This window comes from Ranitomeya imitator, chromosome 2 (genome assembly GCF_032444005.1).
Source record: "Ranitomeya imitator isolate aRanImi1 chromosome 2, aRanImi1.pri, whole genome shotgun sequence".
Classification (NCBI taxonomy): Eukaryota; Metazoa; Chordata; class Amphibia; order Anura; family Dendrobatidae; genus Ranitomeya; species Ranitomeya imitator.
Genome location: NC_091283.1, coordinates 559,996,877 through 560,011,402, shown reverse-complemented (window position 1 = coordinate 560,011,402; position 14,526 = coordinate 559,996,877). Strand labels below are relative to the sequence as shown.

Below are 14,526 nucleotides of genomic sequence, written 5' to 3'. Positions count from 1 at the left end.
TGGTTTTCCCTTGCAGCCTTTGCAGAACCCTATTCCTTTAAGGGGCATTGATGCTACACCCTTGGCTAAAAATAAGCCCCAGTTTTGGACACAGGTGACCATGCGCATGGCACCAGTCCATAAGGAAGATTGTCGATTTCTGGTGTTGCATAATTTGCATGATGCTATCGTGCTGGGTTTTCCGTGGTTGCAGGTACATAATCCTGTGTTGGATTGAAAGTCCATGACTGTGACTAGTTGGGGTTGTCAGGGGGTTCATAATGATGTTCCTTTGATGTCAATCTCCTCTTCTTCCTCTTCTGAAATTCCAGAGTTTTTGTCTGATTTTCAGGATGTATTCGATGAGCCCAAGTCCAGTTTCCTTCCACCGCACAGGGACTGCGATTGTGCTATTGACTTAATTTCAGGCTGTAAGTTTCCTAAGGGTCGACTTTTTAACTTGTCTGTGCCTGAACATACCGCCATGTGGAGCTATATTAAGGAGTCTTTGGAGAAAAGGCATATTCGACCATCTTCTTCACCGTTGGGAGCGGGGTTCTTTTTGTTGCTAAAAAAGATGGTTCCTTGAGACCCTGTATTGATTATCGCCTCTTGAATAAGATCACGGTCAAGTTTCAATACCCTTTACCTTTGCTTTCCGATTTTTTTGCTAGGATTAAGGGAGCTAGTTGGCTTACGAAGATTGACCTTCGGGGGGCATATAATCTTGTTCGTATAAAGCAGGGTGATGAATGGAAAACTGCGTGTAACACGCCCGAAGGCCATTTTGAATACCTTATGATGCCATTCGGACTCTCTAATGCTCCATCTGGTTTTCAGTCCTTCATGCATGATATCTTCCAGACTTATCTTGATAAATTCTTGATTGTATATTTGGACGATATTTTGATTTTTTCCGATGATTGGGAGTCTCATTTGCAACAGGTCAGGATGGTATTTCAGATCCTTCGTGACAATGCTGTGTTTGTGAAAGGGTCTAAGTCTCTCTTTGGGGTGCAGAAGGTTTCTTTTTTAGGCTTTATTTTTTCTCCCTCGCCTATAGAGATGGATCCAGTTAAGGTTCAGGCCATTCATGATTGGATTCAGCCCACATCCATGAAGAGCCTTCAGAAATTTTTGGGTTTTGCAAATTTTTATCTCCGTTTCATTGCTAATTTTTCCAGCGTGGTTAAACCCTTGAGCGATTTGACAAAGAAAGGCGCTGATGTGGCGAATTGGTCCTCTGCGGCTGTCTCTGCCTTTCAGGAGCTTAAACGTCAATTTACTTCTGCTCCGGTCTTGCGCCAACCGGATGTTTCTCTTCCGTTTCAGGTTGAGGTTGATGCTTCTGAGATTGGGGCAGGGGCCATTTTGTCTCAGAGGGATCTTGTTGGTTCCTTGAGGAAACCGTGTGCCTTCTTTTCCCGTAAGTTTTCGCCTGCTGAACGCAATTATGATGTCGGCAATCGGGAGTTGTTGGCTATGAAGTGGGCGTTTGAGGAGTGGCGACATTGGCTTGAGGGAGCTAAGCACCGTATTGTGGTCTTGACCGATCATAAGAATCTGATTTACCTCGAGTCTGCCAAACGGCTGAATCCTAGACAGGCTCGATTGTCCTTGTTTTTTTCCCGTTTTGATTTCGTGGTCTCGTACCTTCCGGGTTCTAAGAATATTAAGGCTGATGCCCTCTCTAGGAGTTTTTTGCCTGATTCTCCTGAGGTCTTAGAACCGGTCGGTATTCTGAAAGAAGGGGTGGTCTTTTCTGCCATTTCCCCTGATTTACGATGGGTTCTTCAGGAATTTCAGGCTGACAAACCTGACCGCTGTCCTGTGGGGAAACTGTTTGTTCCTGACAGATGGACTAGTAGAGTGATTTCTGAGGTTCACTGTTCTGTGTTGGCTGGTCATCCTGGCATTTTTGGTACCAGAGACTTGGTTGGTAGGTCCTTTTGCTGGCCTTCTTTGTCGCATGATGTGCGTTTTTTTGTGAAGTCCTGTGGGACTTGTGCGCGGGCCAAGCCTTGTTGTTCCCGTGCTAGTGGGTTGCTTTTGCCATTGCCAGTCCCTGAGAGGCCCTGGACGCATATTTCGATGGATTTTATTTCTGATCTTCCAGTCTCCCAGAAGATGTCTGTTATCTGGGTTGTTTGTGACCGGTTCTCTAAGATGGTTCATTTGGTGCCTTTGCCTAAATTGCCTTCCTCTTCAGATTTGGTTCCGTTGTTTTTTTCAGCATGTGGTTCGTTTGCATGGTATGCCGGAGAATATTGTGTCCGACAGAGGTTCCCAGTTTGTTTCTAGGTTTTGGCGGGCCTTTTGTGCTAGGCTGGGCATTGATTTGTCTTTTTCTTCTGCATTTCATCCTCAGACAAATGGCCAGACTGAGCAAACTAATCAGACTTTGGAGACTTATTTGAGATGCTTTGTGTCTGCTGATCAGGATGATTGGGTGGCCTTCTTGCCATTGGCCGAGTTTTCCTTTAATAATCGGGCTAGTTCGGCTACTTTGGTTTCGCCTTTCTTTTGTAATTTTGGTTTTCATCCTCGTTTTTCTTCTGGGCAGGTTGAGCCTTCTGACTGTCCTGGTGTGGATTCTGTGGTTGACAGGTTGCAGAAGATTTGGGCTCATGTGGTGGACAATTTGGTGTTGTCTCAGGAGGAGGCTCAACCGTCGTCGGTGTGTTTGTTCCGGCTTCGGGTTGGGGATCTGGTCTGGTTGTCTTCCCGTCATGTTCCTATGAAGGTTTCTTCCCCTAAGTTTAAGCCTCGGTTTATTTGTCCTTATAAGATTTCTGAGATTATTAATCCGGTGTCTTTTCGTTTGGCGCTTCCGGCCTCTTTTGCTATCCATAATGTCTTCCATAGATCTTTATTGTGGAAATATGTGGTGCCTATTGTTCCCTCTGTTTATCCTCCAGCCCCTGTGTTGGTTGATGGAGAGTTGGAGTATGTGGTTGAGAAGATTTTGGATTCTCGTTTTTCGAGGCGGAGGCTTCAGTACCTTGTCAAATGGAAGGGTTATGGCCAGGAGGATAATTCTTGGGTTTTTGCCTCTGATGTCCATGCTGCTGATTTGGTCCGTGCCTTTCATCTGGCTCATTCTGATCGCCCTGGGGGCCCTGGTGAGGGTTCGGTGACCCCTCCTCAAGGGGGGGTACTGTTTTGAATTCTGCTCTTGGGTTCCCTCCAGTTGTTGTAGGTGGGAATGCAGTTGTCTCTGAGTCGCAGTGCTGGCCAGGTGTATCTGCTGATTGCAGTTCTGACTGGGATATTTAGGTGTGCAGGACTCATTAGTCCTTGCCAGTTGTCAATGTTTCTTGTGAAGTGTTGGATCACTTTCTGGCTTCTCCGGCTTAGCTGCCAATTCAGCAAAGATAAGTGTCTGTTTCTTTTTCTGTGGCACACATGCAGTGTGCTTATATTCTGTGCTATTCATTTGTTTTTCTCTTGTCCAGGTTAGACTGTGTCAGTGTTTTCTCAGTCTTGTTGGATTCTCTGGAGTTGCAGATATACGCTCCACATCTTTAGTTAGATGGTGGAGTTTTTGTATTTTCTGCTGTGGATATTTTTGGAAGGATTTTTAATACTGACCGCTTAGTATCCTGTCCTATCCTTTCCTATTTAGCTAGTGTGTGCCTCATTTGCTAAATCCTGTTTCCTGCCTGCGTGTGTCTTTTCCTCTACTACTCACAGTCAATATTTGTGGGGGGCTGCCTATCCTTTGGGGTTCTGCTCTGAGGCAAGGTAGAAATTCCTATATCCATCTTTAGGGGTATTTAGTCCTCCGGCTGTGTCGAGGTGTCTAGGTTTTGTTAGGCACACCCCACGGCTACTTCTAGTTGTGGTGTTAAGATCAGGGTTTGCGGTCAGTATAGTTACCACCTACTCCAGTGAAAGTTTTCATGCTGCTCCAAGGTCACCTGATCATAACAGATGGGTACAGGGGCTACCTGCTAACAAAAAGGACTGCGATTTTTTGGATTTTCATTGGTCAATTTGTTGTCACCTAGATTGGTACGTAACATGCCATTAATCTTTTATTAGATAGCAAAGGCTGGGGGGTCACACAGTAGCAATACATTTTAGTTTTTCACATGCAGGGGAAAGGCTACAACTTCTCTACCTGCAGTAAATCATAGTAACAGCTTTTATATATTTATTGGCATCTCTTAAAGGGACTCTGATGATGTGGAATCTGTCAGGAGCAAGCTTGGGGAGTTGACAGACCTGCATGGATTAAAGAGGTAAGAGACTAACTCATAGTTGGGAGCCTAACTAGGTTTACAAACCTATTCTTCAATTTTTTTCTGGACACCTGACCCAAAATTCATTGATGGCCCTGAAATTTCATAAACATAAACCACATCCCTTTTAAATATAATGCGTCCATGTCATACCTTCAATATAATGTCTGAGTACTCTCTAATGTCCCTATTATTATATTTTATCATATGTTAATTATGAAAGGTTGACACGCTTAGCTGCTCCTCCAGGTAGACACAGGACCACTCTGGGTGGTTTATTGCATCATAAACCAGGAATCCAAACTGGTAAGAGAAAAAAACAACCTGTCTGGCTCAAAAGAAAGTAAAAAGTTCATACACAGTCTTGCCCAGTACTTCTGGGACAATACCTATGGCATCTCTCACAGGAGCTCCAGTATGGAGGCTTCCTTTCTCCACACAACACAAAGAAAAAAAAAATGGCTGGACATTTAACTCCCTCCAGTCACACCCTGGAGGTGGAGATATGATAGGTAGGCATCACAAAGAAAATGTAGCAGTCCAATTCCTTACCAAATACAATAAGAATACCAAATATAAGAAGAATATAAAAATTCACAATAAAGGAAAAGAGTGACCGCTACAAACAATGAATGGCAGACCATTCGGAGAGCTGAAAAATCAACAAGGAACCCCACACGTGGAAATCAAAAAATAATAACAATAAGAGAAAAATATTTATGTCACTCCCTGACGAAGGTTTTATCCAAAACACGCATCGGGGTGCGCTGTACTTGGAGGAATGGACCCTTGAAGGTAGATATTATACACTATTGTTCTATATTGAACCTTTGGTGCTCACTATATGTGTTTTGGGGACATATACCATATCACTTATATTTGTGTGCTTCCTGATTGGATCATTCTCACCCTATAATAGATTTAGAATATATTTTCCTTACACTTGTGCACTTTTTGTGCCCTTTTGCACATATATTGTTATTTGCTTGCCCTTTTGCACATGTCTATACATATATATTTTAACATATGCTCTTGAATGCACTGTTGTGCGCACCATAGTTCGATTTAATGATCATTTTTCTTGATGATTTCCTTTATGAACCCTTTTTCCTTTTTGTGTCCCACTTTTGCTATTTATATATATATTCTTACATATTTTTTATACATGTATTTTTAAAGTAATTTTTATTTGATCTCCAAGTACAGGCACACTTCATTAGTGCCATTTTTTGGCCAAATAACATTCAATAAAGGCATTTTATACTTTATTATGGTTTTGCTCTGTTTATTCTAATTCTATTGAGATACATAACTATTTTTCTCTTATTATTATTTTTTATTTTTTTATTTCCACGTGTAGGGTTCCTTGTTGTTTTTTGGGTAGGCATCCCGCCCATCTCTGCCCTACCCACCATGAAAGCCAGGCCCATATAGCAGCTGGATTGCTCTCAGCACATATCATGCTGGAGAAAACACTTGTAGCTTTCACATCACGCAGGAAAGGAATCTTTGTGACACATATCTACCCTCATGTATGACACCAGTGACCCTGTCACATAGTCCACCCAGCTTTTAATTGCAGCGATACAGTATCATATCCCTCCTTCCTATAAAGCAGTCACATATCAACAAATCAGCTTTAGAATTATAACATACGAATCTTAAGGCTCTAATATACATTAGACTAATGTTGGTTGAACCCACCAGCAATGTAATGTGTATGGAGGTGCCGGCTGTCTGAACATTGGGAGAGATGTTAATCAGGCAGGTCTGATTTCAGATTGCCAACTGCAATTTTCTCCTGGATATAAGCCGATGGTCAACATGTTAGCTAGCGTCTTTTTCATAGAGAAGACAAATGCGCTCAGCCGAACAAGTGCTCGTGTGTATGATAGAGTTGGCTGAGATGGCTGTTGGCCGAACTATAAGCCGAAGCATCATTTGGACGACAACCCCCTCATGTGTATGGTGGGCTTTAGATTTTGAAACCCCTCTCTCTTTCTTCTTTTAGGCACCATACTGTAAAAATAGCAGCTCTTCTCACCCCCATTGATCATATATTAGAGGATCCTCCTGTTAGATCTATACAAGAGTGCCCTGTTCTTAGAGTGTTTGCTCTGCTTAGCACACGCACAGTACAAACTTTGGATAAAAAGAAAAATTCAAATCATGGACTTTGTTTTTTTCTTTTTCGTGGACACTACGAGTGGCAGAAGAAAGCACCTGCTTTTTTTTGACTGTCCGTAAATGTACAGAAAGTTAGCAATCTACCATCTAACAGCGTTTAGCCTTGTTTGTGCTCCTTAGTAAAGGACACGTTGCTTTAATTATTATCTGATTTGCTGCAATGATAGCCTCTGAAAGCTACTTATGGCTCATTTGTAAAGGCAAGTTTGTGCCTGTAATCAAGAACTGATCAACTGTATTCAAATAATCAGTTTTCATTATTTTCCAGTTTTGTTTTATGCCCTCCTCTTTTTCAAAGAGCTACCGTATTTATTTTTTTCTTTTTGGGGGTATTAAATTAATTTACAATACAATCTACTGAAAATGGAAAAAAAAGTTGCAGTGTAATTGAAAAAAAATCGCACCATTAATTTTTTGTATTTACGAGTTATAGCCATATAAAATGTACGGTATATAATTTTTTTTTTTTTACTACCATACTTAACAATAAAAAATTAACAAACTCGCAAAAATTTGATTTTGTTCGGTCAACAGAGTAGTATGAGAGCATGTTTTTTTTTTCTTTTCTGTGTTTGAGGATAGAGCTATAGCTTTTATTGATACTATTATGGTGTCTATTAGGGTGTGTGCGCACATTACGGATTCTATTGTGGATTTTTCCACGCGGATTCTGCAGAATCGGCAGGTAGAATGACCTGTGTTTTACCTGCGGGTTTTCTGCTGATTTTGTGCAGTTTTTGTGCGGAATTCACCTGCGTTTTTACACCTGCGGATTCCTATAATGGAATAGGTGTAAAAACACCGGAATCCGCACAAAGAATTGACATGCTGCGGAAAATAAACCGCTGCGTTTCTGCGCATTTTTTTCCGCAGCATGTGCACAGCGGATTTGGTTTTCCATAGGCTTACATGGTACTGTACACCGCATGTAAAAATGCTGCGGATCCGCAGCGGCCAAATCCGCAACATGTGTCATACCCTTAGACTTTCTCATCTGTTTTTATTCCATTTTTATGTGTAGCTGGTGAACAAATTACAGTAATTCTGCCATTTCGATTTTTTTCGTCTCAGCATCCACATGTTCCATGGCAATATCAGTTATGTTAAGTAGTTTCTGCTTTCTACATTTTGCTATCTACTTTTGGCGAGGAGGAAGGATACATATATATACAGTTGTGCTCAAAACTTTTTCTCCGCTCATGGTTAGTGGTTGGGTGACGCCATTTATTGTCAAACTACTGTGTTATCTCTTTTTAAGGCCGGAGTCACACTACAGCCAGATACGGCCGAGTCTCGCAGGTTAATACCAAGCTCTGGCACTGGCACTCCGGAGCGGAGCGTGCAGCTCCATATATTGCTATGCGGCCGCATGCTCTGCTCTGGAGTGCCGGTGCCAGAGCTTGGTTTTAACCTGCAAGACTCGGCCGTATCTTGCTGTGTGTGATCCCGGCCTTAATCATAATGATAGCCAAGAACATCCGAATGAGTTTTTGGATGGTGATTCATGGGGAAAGCCAAAGTTAACGCTGGTAAGGTGCTTTCCTGCTGCGCAAACGCTTGTTTCGCCCTTTGTTAGGGGGCATTGGAGCTGCAGGACAGGCACCTTATCAGCATTCACTTGTAAGTACCCGTATACCTTGTATCCCACTCTATCCTCCTGTATATAGTCATGATTTGACATTACTTGCACACTTACTGCCAGACTTTGTCTGCATGACATACACGATAGCATTACATCAGTAATATTCATTGCCTGTTTAACTACCTGCAGACATTGCATACACAATATATATGGCAGTATTAGGCTACTAACAATTTATGGTTGATAGGATTGGTTTGGTCATGTTATGGATTATACATGAAGTTATTACCTAAGATAAATACATTTTTGTGTGGTATTATGTGAAAAATACTTTTATTTTGACTGTTAACCCTGCTGTTCTGTTGGTCAAAAATGACCGACTTTGAACTTCAATATTCTTTAAAATATTCAAGATGCGGCTCTGAAACCCGTGGCCGACCGACCCATCCGAATTTAAGTCAATCAACCACAAGTTTCAGAACCGCATCTTGAACACCCCAAAAAATACCAAAGTTCAAAATAGGTCTCCCCAGACCGAACAGAACAGCAGGGTTAATGGGACGCCTATATATCACTGCTTATCTCAGAGGCACTCTGATTTGTTCATTGTTTTTAAGGTACTATATAATAAAGTTTTCTTTTGGTTCAATATACTCTGAAATTTTCTGGGCTTAATTCATGCCTGTGAAATAGGTGTTGTATTGCTACATTATGACTTTTGCACTTTTTATTCGTAGGACTCCATATGGGAATATTTTGTATTACATGTAGTATTTTGCATGACCTCGATAATTTTTAATGACAGTACCAAATCTTCTAGGCATGGAATGAACAAGTTGGCAACATATTGCAATATCTATCTTTTTCCATTCTTCAAGTGTAACCTCTTTTAGATCCTGGATGCTGGATGGAGAATGATGCTCAACTTATCTTTTCAGAATTCCCCATAGGTGTTTATTGGTTTCAGATCAGGAGATATACTTTGCCACTGAATCACTATCACCCTGTTCTTCTTCAGAAATGCAATATATGTGTATTTTGGATCATTGTCATGAAAAGTGCCTGTCTACCAAGTCACGGAGTGCTGGTGGTAGCATCTTCTCTTTCAATAAAGAGATGTACATCTGTGAATTCATGATACCATCACTGAAATGTAACTCACCGACACCATGCTATGTATGTCTGAAAAAGACTAATACTCCCAGATAGTGTCCACAGTAATTCTGATGGCCTCATTCCTTCGGGCTCTGTCGGGGTTCCTGGCATGGCACAATTTTTGCAGATCCCAACAGAAACCTCAATTTAGTGCTCGAAAGAGAGTTGTGTATCAAGCCTTTCAGGCATACATGAATCATGTACGTGCTCTGTGTGTTTGACGGATAGAACATGTACCCTTTACAGTCTATAAAGCTGCTCACATGTCCCTGTTGTTTTGCTGACTGAGAGGTCCACAAAAAAATTCAATGAGAGATGTCCATTTATGATCTGAGTCATGGATCAAAATTACACATACAATTCAATGAGTCAAGGATGCCATCAGTGTTCACTCTCTATGTTCTCCATGGCTAATATTGTAATAGAGAGGAGAAGCTTTACAATTTTTTTCATATGTGAAAATCACTCATGAAAAACTGATGATAAAAATTGACACTGACCAAACACTGATGAAACCTGGATCAAAAACACTGATGAGGAATGGTTCATATTTTTACATGATAAAAATAATGAACAACTGATTGAGGCCTAATTGTGAACCTAGCCTAAGGTGCATGGGTACCTTTAGGCCATGTTCACACTATGCGGTTTTTACTGCGGAACCGCGGCGATTTTGCCGCTGCGGATCCGCAGCTGTTTTCCATGCAGGGTACACTACAATGTTACCCTATGGAAAACAGAAACCGCAGTGCACATGATGCGGAAAAACCCGAAAAAAACCGCGCTGAATTGCTGCGGAAAAAAAGGACCATGTCACTTCTTTGTGCAGAATCGCAGCGATTCTGCACCCATAGAAATGCATTGATCCGCTTACTTCCCGCATGGGGCTGTGCCCACCATGCGGGAAGTAATGCGGATAATGTGCGGGTTATACCCGGGGTGGAGGAGAGGAGACTCTCCTCCAGGCCCTGGGAACCATATTTGTATTAAAAAAAAAAAGAATAAAAATAAAAAATCATGATATACTCACCTCTGAAGTCTCAGCGCTGCACGCGGCCGTCCGGTCTCAGGTTTGCTATGCGACCAGGACCTTTGGTGACGTAGCGGTCACATGACCGTGACGTCACGAAGGTCCTGGTCGCACAGCATCTTTGGAACCGGACCGCCGCCTGCAGCGCCCAGGAGATCGGGACGTCAGAGGGTGAGTATACCATGATTTTATTATTTTTAACACTACTATTGATGCTGCATATTGCTGCATATGCAGCATCAATAGTAGGGGTAAATCCCGCAGCGGAACCCACAGCGGAACCCGCAGGACAAACCGCGATAAATCTGCAGGGATAACCGCAGCGGGTTTGCCCTGCAGATTTATCAAATCCGCTGCGGGATAACCCGCAGGATAAAAAGGAACGTGTGAATGTGGCCTAAGGGTATGTGCACACGTTGCGGATTTTGCTGCGGATCCGCAGCAGTTTTCCATGCGTTTACAGTACCATGTAAACGTATGGAAAACAAAACGCGCGGAAATGCAACGTTGTTTTTTCCGCAGCATGTCAATTCTTTGTTGTAGATCGTAAGCTCTCACGAGCAGGGTCATTTTTATTTCGCTTTAATTATTGTATTGTTAATGTTGTTACTTATGACTGTTGTGTTTGAAATTGTTAAACTGTAAAGCGCTGCGGAATATGTTGGCGCTATATAAATAAAGATTACTATTATTATTTATTATTATTATTCTTTGTGCGGATTCCGCAGTGGTTTACACCTGCTCCTCAATAGGAATCCGCAGGTGTAAAACCGCAGGTGGAATCCGCACAAAAAAATTCAGACAAAACGTGGTAAATCCGCAGTGCGGTTTACCTGCAGATTTACCAAAAACAGTGCGGAAAAATCCGCACACCATTCCGCAACCTGTGCACATATCCTCAGATTTGTGCTGCTAATTAGTGTAGTTCACAGAAGATTGCTTAGACTCAATCCTATTATAGCAAACTATGATCTAAATTAGTTCTGTCAGTGTTTTCAGCTTCTGAATTTAAGGAGGGATGTTCTCATTCACTGCCAAAAGCTTAAGATCTTGAAATGGTAGCTATATGAATTACAAAGTATATTATAAAGTTGCAGAAAATTTTATGTTGCTCGAAGTTTATTTCTGTAGGACTGTAAGGCTATGTGCACACGTTGCGGATTAGGCTTAGGAATTTCTGGTGCGGATTCTGCCTCTCCTGGCAGAAAAGGCAGTTGCGGATTTGTCACGTTTTTTGTGCGGTTCTGCAGCATTTTTTGTGCGTTTTTGCTGCGGTTTTCTTGAGGATTTGCTGCGTTTTTTACCCCTGCGGTTTTCTATAATGGAATGGGTACAAAAACGCTGCAGATTCACAAAAAAGAAGTGACATGCTTCTTTTAATCCGCAGCGTTTCCGCAGCGGATTTTCCGCAAAGTGTGCACAGCATTTTTTTTTCTCATTGATTTACATTGTACTGTAAATCAATTGCGGATCTGCAGCGTTTCTGCACTGCAAAAAACGCTGCAGATCCGCAGAGAATCCGCAACATGTGCACATTCCCTAAAACCTTTCTAAGTATTTCTAATCAATCTTACTCTTTGGTAGAAAAGAAAGGGCTAATAGTAGACATTCTTGGCTTTCTTGTGTTTCTTTATCTAATACATGCATACTTTCCTGTTTTAAGGATATTTAAAGATGCTCGCAAGGACAAAGGTCAAGATGACTTTCTAGGCAATGTTGTTCTTCGTCTGCGGGTGAGACTTTTTTGTGGTCCAGAGATTACAAAATATATTTTTAATGGTGTGGCCAATGGGCTAAACATGAAAACGTATTTTAAAAAAAGATTGGATTGTGTTTAGGATCTGAAGTGTAGGGAGGATCGCTGGTACCATTTGGAACCTCGGACAGAGACATACCCAGACAGAGGACAGTGCCATCTCCAGTTCCTTCTGACACACAAAAAGGTAAGAACACTTTGGGACCAATTCATCCAGACCGGTGAGGTTCATGGTCATGCTGCGCCAGTCTTGCTAGATTACATGGTGCTGATTTGTTAACAGGTGCACGCCACTTAATGAATTCAGACGCATCTCCTCTGTGGCGTGTGCTTCCATGCATCATGCCAGAAATGCCACTCCAGTTCCTTTTCTGACATATCAAATTCCACCATTTTTTTAATTAATTTGATGGGGTAGAGGGTATGATCACTCCCACATCCTGTCCTGTCTTTTCTCCATCCCTTCCCATTTTTGGACAAGATCATTTTAACTAGCTTGAAAACGCCAAATGTCCCAAAGTTTTTGATCAACTCTCCGTTGCGCCAAAAAATTGAGATTGAATTGCACCTTTAGTTTCAAGCCATAGCCCCGGTTCATCAAAGCAATTTCTCCAGAATTCTGGCACAAATGACTTTGAATAGTCGCAATATTTTGGTACAACTTAGGGTTGCTCAAAATTTTTTCAACTTTTGGTATTTTCATGCCAATTTCTCTCAGCCCTGCCAAAATCGGTGGAGCTGGATTTGGGCACAATGGAGGCATGACACCGCAACTCATCTAGTTCCTAACTACCTGTAGTGCTCCTTAATCCAGAAATTACAGTTCTGGAGCCAATGTATCACATTAACATCACGATATTGTACCTGTTACTAGTCCTTAAGTTCTTAAATGATAAAGCTCTTTCCGATATCCATTACATTCGGTCCGATGTCGGATCACAATGCATCGGCTGGCCGCACATCTCCTGATCTGAGCGTGACAGCGTCATATATTTCTGTGAGGCGGTCACCCCGGGGACAGGAGATGTGCGGCCAGTCCATGCATTGTGATCCAAAATCAGACCGATTCTGAAAGAGATCTTTAGTGTTATGACATTTTCTTTTTTTTCCCCTACTTGTACTGTTCCAGAGAGCAACTTTGCTGAGCAAGAACCCCAGCTACATCGTCCACCGACAGCTACTACAGCAGTTTGTACGCCATGAGATCACCAGTCACCAGGTATATTCTCTATAATATTTATTTTATCTTATTTAGGTTTAAATCACTGCTATATTTTTAATGAAAAAAACACAAAGAAACAAAAAAGTATATATATATTTTTTTACATATTGTACTCCAGTCTTTTCAGTTGTCCGGCATATTTAGTCACTATGTTCGCCTTACTCAGTGAGTTCCCATCAGCACCTGCCTGTAATACCAGAAATGTTTAACTATTTAGATGCTGCAGTCAATTGCTGACAGTGGAATTCAAGTGGTTAAATCCAGCCGAACCCCTCATGAGACGCAATCGTGTAGTGCCCATATCGAAAGGAAACTATTGTCCTACTGAAGGCCCCTGCTGCTGCCATATTTATACTTCTATGGCTGGGCTTCATAGGACACTGGTAGAACTGTAGAAAAAAAAGAGACATGGACCTCACATCCAAAAATCATATGTTGTTCCAATGCCGCTAGGAAAACATTTACAAAACTGAACATGAGGTTCCCAGTTTACCATTCTGATCAGATTGTATGAAGCCCACTGCCACGTCACAGTGTATCTCTCAGTGGGTCCCTAGCCTAAAAGGAGTTTGGAAAATTGACAAAGTACAATATTAAAAATACCTATGGAAGTGACCCACAAAAAATAAGTCAGATGTGCAGGACAAAAATACAGTGGGGCAAAAAAGTATTTAGTCAGTCAGCAATAGTGCAAGTTCCACCACTTAAAAAGATGAGAGGCGTCTGTAATTTACATCATAGGTAGACCTCAACTATGGGAGACAAACTGAGAAAAAAAAATCCAGAAAATCACATTGTCTGTTTTTTTAACATTTTATTTGCATATTATGGTGGAAAATAAGTATTTGGTCAGAAACAAAATTTCATCTCAATACTTTGTAATATATCCTTTGTTGGCAATGACAGAGGTCAAACGTTTTCTTTAAGTCTTCACAAGGTTGCCACACACTGTTGTTGGTATGTTGGCCCATTCCTCCATGCAGATCTCCTCTAGAGCAGTGATGTTTTTGGCTTTTCGCTTGGCAACACGGACTTTCAACTCCCTCCAAAGGTTTTCTATAGGGTTGAGATCTGGAGACTGGCTAGGCCACTCCAGGACCTTGAAATGCTTCTTACGAAGCCACTCCTTCGTTGCCCTGGCGGTGTGCTTTGGATCATTGTCATGTTGAAAGACCCAGCCACATTTCATCTTCAATGCCCTTGCTGATGGAAGGAGGTTTGCACTCAAAATCTCACGATACATGGCCCCATTAATTCTTTCATGTACCCGGATCAGTCGTCCTGGCACCTTTGCAGAGAAACAGCCCCAAAGCATGATGTTTCCACCACCATGCTTTACAGTAGGTATGGTGTTTGATGGATGCAACTCAG

The 14,526-nt window shown here is 41.8% G+C and overlaps 1 protein-coding gene across 2 annotated transcripts in view; it reads left to right on the top strand.

Annotated features, from left to right (window-relative positions):
- UNC13D (unc-13 homolog D) overlaps positions 1-14,526 on the top strand; it is a 157,066-nt gene that overhangs the window by 106,094 nt on the left and 36,446 nt on the right. For both annotated transcript variants that reach the window (XM_069752049.1, XM_069752048.1), the window contains exons 9-12: positions 4,155-4,223; positions 11,841-11,910; positions 12,016-12,120; positions 13,063-13,152. In XM_069752049.1, the coding sequence (XP_069608150.1) occupies positions 4,155-4,223; positions 11,841-11,910; positions 12,016-12,120; positions 13,063-13,152 (334 nt within the window). The remainder of the gene's footprint in view (positions 1-4,154; positions 4,224-11,840; positions 11,911-12,015; positions 12,121-13,062; positions 13,153-14,526) is intronic.